General features: G+C 39.4%; 2 protein-coding genes across 2 annotated transcripts in view; one reads left to right on the forward strand and one right to left on the reverse strand.

Annotated features, from left to right (window-relative positions):
• Positions 1 to 2859, forward strand: part of LOC101313577 — a 12315-nt gene extending 9456 nt beyond the window's left edge. The window contains exons 13-19 of the mRNA XM_004292689.1: positions 302 to 397; positions 557 to 718; positions 931 to 1110; positions 1577 to 1690; positions 1768 to 1950; positions 2127 to 2171; positions 2280 to 2859. Coding sequence (XP_004292737.1) covers positions 302 to 397; positions 557 to 718; positions 931 to 1110; positions 1577 to 1690; positions 1768 to 1950; positions 2127 to 2171; positions 2280 to 2414 — 915 coding nt within the window. The 3' untranslated portion in view covers positions 2415 to 2859. The remainder of the gene's footprint in view (positions 1 to 301; positions 398 to 556; positions 719 to 930; positions 1111 to 1576; positions 1691 to 1767; positions 1951 to 2126; positions 2172 to 2279) is intronic.
• A 210-nt stretch (positions 2860 to 3069) lies between these two features.
• The window catches only part of LOC101313867, a 6601-nt gene continuing 1665 nt past the window's right edge, over positions 3070 to 8005 (reverse strand). The window contains exon 2 of the mRNA XM_004292690.1: positions 3070 to 4535. Within this exon, the coding sequence (XP_004292738.1) occupies positions 3070 to 4535 (1466 nt within the window). The remainder of the gene's footprint in view (positions 4536 to 8005) is intronic.

Consider the following 8005-nt stretch of genomic DNA (forward strand, 5'->3'; position numbering starts at 1 on the left):
ACGTCCGTCCGTTCTCCACCCTCCGGCGCCGGAGGGTGGAGAACGGACGGACGTCCGCACTTTAAGCCGAGTGCGGACGTCCGCTTCATATCCTTCCTGTATATATATATATATATATATATATTGTGTGTGTGTTACATATGTGATTTAGTATTTGGAAAGTTTTAAATCACAATTAGTTTTGGTAATCACCCCAAAGCAGAGAAAGCATTATAACATTTTCTATGTGAAGTATAGATTTTATTCTCTATGTGGCTTGGCATTATTTTCTTATTCTTTTTCCTTTTCTTCTCCTTTCCAGGTTTGCTGTATGTGTAAGCGAGCGGGGGGCTCATGTATACAGTGCAGGGTTGAAAATTGTTCTGTTCGATTTCACCCATGGTGTGCTCATCAGAAGGTCTTTCCTCTTTCTAAACTGCGTTTTGAATTGTACATCCTTGACCTTTCTTATGTATAATGGTTCATGTTACTTATAGTACGGAGGTAAAAAAGGATAAGGCTACTCTACCTATGTTGTGCTATTTGTCAATGGTTTTCTTCTGCATTCCCCATTCAGGGTCTGTTGCAAACTGAGGTTGAAGGTGTTGACAATGAGAATGTTGGCTTTTATGGAAGATGTGGACTACATGCTACACATCCCATATACAAATCAGAATACCCTGTTGACACTGAAGCTGGTTGTCTGGACGAAAAGAAATTAGTGTGCGCCAGAACTGAGGTAGTTGGCCTTTGAAGGTTTTGACATTTTTGCTTTTGTTTTTGTTCTTATACTGTGTGTAAGGGTTTGACTGTGTGAGTGTACGACTGATGTAACTGGGGACTAAGGCAATACACACATATTTGTGTTGAGGTGTTATGTATGTGTTTAAGGTTTCCAAGTGACTGAGGTATTTATTTTATGATTTTCTTTTTCTTGGTATATGTGTGTAGGGTTACAAGGGCCGTAAACGTGATGGCTTCAGGCATAACTATTGTGATCGATCGAAGGGAAGTGATGGATGCCTTGTTCCTCAGGAGCAGTTGAATGCTTGGGCGTATATTAATGGGCAGAAGTCATGCACACAGGAGCTTCCTAAACTGGCAATATCTGAAATCGAGCATGACTCTCGGGTATGTATATAAGAGTATGTCATCGTTGTAATTGGTTTGTCTGTCAGTGTTGTATAAATTATGATGCAATCACCTCTACGGCTAAGAGGATGCACATGTAAAAAGTATGTCTCATTTCAGATCATGTTAACAAGGCTCAATCTTTGTTTAGTTTTCAAGTCATCATTCGCTTGTGTCATACTTGGAAATGAAATGTGAAATTTTTGGTTGTCCAACTTGTTTTGTGGAAATGTGGTGTGGTAAATTATCAGGGTAACCCACTGGAAGAAAGATGGATATGGTTTCTTGATGTAATTGATAACTTAATGTGTAACATGAAAACCAGTTGGCTTTTCTTTATCTTCCCTTGTCAACTAATGAATATGGTTTGAATTTATTTGCCTGTTTGTCACTTTTCCGAGACTTTTTCCTGTTTATGACATCATGCTCAGACTACTTACCCATATAGCTTTCCTCTTACTTGCAGAAAGAATACACACGCTATAAGCAAGCAAAGTTGTGGAAGCATCTTGTAGTATACAAATCTGGCATACATGCCCTTGGTCTTTACACATCTCGGTTCATTTCCCGTGATGAAATGGTTTGATATATAGTTTTCTTTTTAATAGGCACTTACTTTTCTACTATTGCAAACATGATGTATCCTTGGGCTTGTAGGTTGTCGAGTATGTTGGAGAAATTGTGGGGCAACGTGTTTCTGATAAGAGGGAAAATGAATATCAATCTGCAAAAAAACTTCAGTACAAGAGCGCGTGCTACTTTTTCAGGATAGACAAAGAGCATATCATTGATGCTACCTGCAAAGGAGGGATTGCTCGATTTGTGAACCATTCATGCTCGGTAATTCTCTTTTCTTCAATTTGAGTTGGATAGGCTTTACCAGACTATGTTTATGCCAAATTTAAACTTATAGTGAACCAGTTGGTGGTTTTTTTTGGATTCCAGCTTCTTTTTCAATCCTAAGCTTGTTTCTTGAATAAGTCTCACTTTCTTTTGTCATTGATGTACCTCACCAGCCAAATTGCGTTGCCAAGGTGATATCAGTCAGGAATGAAAAAAAGGTAACTTTTCGTTCTCTTTTTTAAGCATTGTTCGTGCAGGTAACTTTGCAGCATTCAGAATTCACATTCTGTAGTTAGTAATGCTTTGCTGGGTTTCCAAATGGGCAGGTTGTATTTCTTGCTGAGAGGGATATTTTCCCGGGAGAAGAGATAACATATGACTACCATTTTAACCATGAGGACGAAGGTAAGAAGATTCCATGTTTTTGTAATTCAAAGAATTGCAGGCGCTACTTGAATTGAGACAATATACTTATCCAGCATAGCTGCATAAGTAATTGTAAATCCTTGTATTCAATCACCTGATCCAGCATGATGAATGCAGCAGTCTCTTTTCTTTCTTTCTTTTTTTGGCCTCGTTGAAACTAGGAATTCATGAACAGTTTAAAGTGCACACAGGACCATACCAATTTTCTTCCACGAAAATTGCGTTAGACTTTTGTAGGCACACAGAGGTAAACTAAAGATAACACTGACTAGTTTCGCCAATTTTAATGTGAAGAATTTTACGACATGCATATGAATATGTACTTATGTAAGCAAGAGAAGAGCAGGTGTCCTCTACCACATTTTTTTACCACCGATCCGAACCCTAAGTCAGCAGTCCTACGATCACAACCAACCTGAACTCCACAGTTCTTCTTCCGATTTTAACTGAGTTCTAATTTGGTCTTGATCAATCAGTTTCAAAAAAGAAAAAAAGAAAAAAAAGACTGCGCCAATTAATAATAATGAAAACACTAGCTTTATAAAGAACAAAAAAAGGTGCCTTACATCGGATTTTGAGTTACTGACCAACAAAGAACTAAAAAAAAAAGAACCAAACTAATGATGAATAACAAAACCTAATGCTTAAAAAATTAACTCCTATGCAATGCCATCTTAATCAACCACATTCTCAAGCTTCAATATTCTTAGGCTGTGAACCTTCAGCTGACAAAGTACCCATCCAATTTGGAGGCAGCATGCCTGTTTGCTCATGCACCGTATTGAACAACGGTGGTAACATCTTGTAAACTCCGGCAATCTCCTTCATAGCTGTATTGCTGCTGCCAGCACCACCGTCTGCAGCCTCTCCTCCATTAGACCAGATGCTAATCTTAGGCTGAAGTCCGTGCACGGCGTCAGCATTAATCCTAGCAATCTCTGGATACATCCGATTATTGATCATCATGTAATCTCTGGTAGCTGAATAGTCCCGTCCGTTTGCCTCCATAAGATACTGCAGATAATGGCCTTGGGCTTGTCCCATTGCCTCAAGTGCCTCAGCCTCTTTATTCTTTGCATAGAATTCTCCCTCAGCAGCCTTTTGACGAGCATACATCTGTGCATCAGCAACTGCTTTCATAGCCTCGGCCTCTTTCTCCTTCTGGTATAGAATGGCATCCGCCGCCTTCTGCTTCTGGTTGAGCTGCCAGCTCGCCTCCTGTGCCTTGGTTTCAGCCTCAACCATTGCCTTGCTCAAGATGTCAGCCTTGAGCTTCTCTGTCATAGTCATGGCATTCACCTTCTCCACCTCCTTCTGCAACTGGGCCTCCCTGATCGACACCGCCTTGGCTGCCTCCACCTGTGCCACCTTCGCCTCCTTGTCCCACACTGCCTTCTTCTTTGCCAGCTCAGCATTCGCCTCAGCCACCTCAGCTTCTCTCTGATTCTCATAAACCTTGACCTCCGTGTGCACCCTAACCTCCTCCTTCTTACCCTCTCCTTGCCTCTGAGTCGATATGATCTTCGTCTCTGCATCGATCTTGGCTGCGTTCTGCAGCGTCTGCCCCTGCCTCAACTTGGCGCCAACCTCCCCCTTCATTGTGGCCTCCGCCACGTCAACCTTGGCCTGGTTGGCAGCCTCCATCTGAGTCTTCTGTCCCAAGTAACTGAAATACTCGTGTCCGGGAACGTCCACCAACTGTTTCACATTTGCATTGTATATGAAAAGCCCAAACTGGTTGAGCTCCAGCTGAACCTTTGCGAAAACCTCCTGCTTAAACTCTTTGGTCCCCTTGAACACCTCCTCCATCGTCATTGAAGCCGCCAGCACACGAGTCTCTCCCTCAATGACGCCCTGGACCAGCTCCTTGACATGTGCCGAGTCCCTTTCGTGGTTAGAGAGAAGCTTGGCGTACTTGATGATGGCCTCCATGTCATTGACTTGGGGGCCGATTGTGAAGACGGCCGGGAGGATAAACGGGAGCTTCTCGGCGCTCATGGCTTGGACATTGAAGGTGTAGTTGACCGGAGAGAGCTCGATACGGGTGAATTTCTGGCCGGGGAGGATCAATGCCTTCTTTTTAATCTTCAGGTCATTGATCCATGCACCGGTGATCACCAGATACTCGGAAGCGTCGGCGACTTTGTACCACCAGAAACACATGTTGTTTGTATTTGATTGTTTCGAAACACGAAAACAATAGGTTGAAAGTTAAGAGTTGAGGTTGGCTATATATAGAGGAGAAATTGTAACCAAGATCCTTCTGTCCCATGATGGATTCTGTTTCATTCCTCTTCTCTATGTAGAAATCAGAATACTCATTGGTAAGGAGGACGTACTCTGCATGAATTCAAATTGCACCGGAAGACTAATTACTAATTAGGGTAACACTGAGATTCTATTTCAGTATCTCATTTGTGTCGTTAATGGAATCTGTTTTTCATTCCTTTGTTAAATGGTTAAAGGAAAAGGACTCTGCATTGTTAAAGGACAAGGACTCTGCATTAATACAAAAGAAGGTAATCATGATCAAAGACTAATTAGGGTTATTTGTGATAAACAGTCTACCTGATTTCCTGCCCGGCATTGACTGCTCTCTACGTACAGCTGCAAGCTAAAAATCATTCTTAACATCAAATCTGTAGGATCATGTACAACTAATCTGCAACCCCTTATTTGCAATTACTGTAATTGCTAGCTAAGGATCTAGAATGATAACATGCTTGTATATAACTCAGTTACATGAATGAGAATGACAACAACACCTTTCAAATTCTGCATTGTGTCAATTTTCTCCACGTCTAATTAGTGTATCACTAGGATTCCACAGTTTTAAAAACTTTCGGCAGAAGACACAGTATTTTGATAATAAGATTCAAAATTATGGTTCTGTAGAAAACCTTAACATTCAGATTACATAAAAGTGCAAATAAATTGGCCAAAAACAGATGTTCCAAAAAAGAAACCCAATCTACTGTAGTTGCACAAATTAATAACACTAGCTAGGTGACTGCCCAAAATGCTATCTTTTTGCTCCTGTGAATGCCTTCTTCCCAAAGGCAGAAGAAGACCCAGCCAGAATAACCTTCACATTAAATCATAGGGAAAATGAATATCAATCTGCAAAAAATCTTCAGTACAAGAGTGCGTGCTACCTTTTCAGGATAGACAGAGCATATCATTGATGCTACCTGCAAAGGAGGGATTGCTCCATTTGTGAACCATTCATGCTCGGTAATTCTCTTCTCTTCAATTTGAGTTGGATAGGCTTTACCAGACTATGTTTATGCAACATTTAAACTTATAGTGAACCTGTTGGTGTTTTTTTTTTTTTGGATTCCATCTTCTTTTTCAATCCTAAGCTTGTTTCTTGAATAACCACTCTTGAGTCTCACTTTCTTTTGTCATTGATGTACCTCACCAGCCAAATTGCGTTGCCAAGGTGATATCAGTGAGGAATGAAAAGAAGGTTAACTTTTGTTCTCTTTTTTATGCATTGTTCGTCCATGTAAAAAGGGTACACTTTGCAGAATTCAGAATTCACATTCTGTAGTTAGTAATGCTTTGCTGGGTTTCCAAATGGGCAGGTTATATTTCTTGCTGAGAGGGACATTTTCCCGGGAGAAGAGATAGCATATGACTACCATTTTAACCATGAGGACGAAGGTAAGAAGATTCCATGTTTTTGTAATTCAAAGAATTGCAGGCGCTACTTGAATTGAGACAATATACTTATCCAGCAGAGCTGCATAAGTCATTGTAATTCCTTGTATTCAAGCACAAACTGATCCATTCCGACCAAAATAAAAAACACAAACTAATCCAGCATGATGAATGCAGCAGTCTCCTTTCTTTCTTTTCTTTCTTTTTTTGGCGTCGTTGAGACTTAGAATTCATGAACGGTTTAAAGTGGCATGCAGGACCACAATTTTCTTCCACGAAAACTACGTTAGACTTTTGTAGGCACACAGAGGTTAAATAAATGAGTAATTATTTTCTGTACCCGAAACACCACGTGGCACTGCCAAGTGTTGTACCCGGCCAATCATATAACTTATATTCATGTGGGGACCAACACGGGGTGGAAAAAAAAAAGAAAAGTAATTAAATACACCAATCAGAAATAAGGATAAAACACGTGGACCAATGAAATTAAAGGGAAACATAAAACATGTAGTGTTCCGGGTACAAATAATAATTCATTTCCCTAATTTCCCTAAATGTAGATAAGGATACTGACTAGTTTGGCCGCTTTTAATGTGAAGAATAAATTCTACAACATCAGAGCTATGACCAGACCAAAGGGTGTCATGGCACTCCATGGTTTCTTCAATTATCTGTGTCATCTAGTTTAATTATCAAGTTTCGGTGAAGAAGTTCTATACTAACATTTGAGGCTTAGGATTCATGAACGGTTTAAAGTGGCATGCAGGACCATATCAATTTTCTTCCACGCAAACTAAGTTAGACTTTTGTAGGCACACATAGGTTAAATATAGATAATACCGACTAGTTTGGCCGATTTTAATGTGAAGCAGGCCCGGACCTGAGATTTTGAGGCCTGAGTCCAACTTTCAGAGTTGGGTCCCTAATTTTTTTTTATATATATATATATAAAATAGCATATAACATCCAAAAATATATAGGATTTTTATGCAAAATACTTATTATGCAGATAGGATTCCAAAACCTTGATGGTTTAGTAATCTTAATTGTATTATAAATCTTATCTATACAACAAATATCTTACCTGTTTGACTGCTTCTATTTAATATTTTAACTTTTTTATGGGTACAAATTTAAAGTAGTAATTGATGGTTTGGCCCCTCATCACGTGTAATTGTCTTTGTTTTAGGATAGTTGTCTTTAATTCATGTCAGATTGCATAGTCAAAAAACTATTTAAAAAAATAAATAAAATTTGAACAACTATAAAAAAATATTTTTGGGCCCCTTAAATTTTGGGCCCTAAGTCCCAAGCCTCTTGTGCCTCTATTCAAATCCGGGCCTGATGTGAAGAATAAATTCTACAACATCAGAGCTATGACCAGACCAAAGGGTGTCATGGCACCCCATGATTCTTGATCAATTATCTATGTCATCTAGTTTAATTATCAAGTTTCGGTGAAGAAGTTCTATACTAACATTTGAGGCTTAGAATTCATGAACGGTTTAAAATGGCACGAAGGACCATATCAATTTTCTTCCACGAAAACTACGTTATACTTTTGTAGGCACACATAGGTTAAATATAGATAATACCGACTAGTTTGGCCGATTTTAATGTGAAGAATAAATTCTACAACATCAGAGCTATGACTAGACCAAAGGGTGTCATGACACCCCATGGTTTCTTCAATTATTTATGTCATCTAGTTTAATTATCAAGTTTCGGTGAAGAAGTTCTATACTAACAGTTGTCTATACTAATTCTTTATATGGCCCCTAAACATGCATTTCTAGCTCCGCGGGCGACAACATGCATATATATGAATATGTAGCAAGAGAAGAACATGTCTTCTCTACCAAATTTTTTTACCTGGGATCGAAATCATATGTCAACAATATATCCTTTGATTTGTTCTTCCCATTTTAACTGAGTTCTAATTTGATCTTTGGTCCTTCCT

Source organism: Fragaria vesca, linkage group LG2 (assembly GCF_000184155.1).
Source record: "Fragaria vesca subsp. vesca linkage group LG2, FraVesHawaii_1.0, whole genome shotgun sequence".
NCBI lineage: Eukaryota > Viridiplantae > Streptophyta > Magnoliopsida > Rosales > Rosaceae > Fragaria > Fragaria vesca.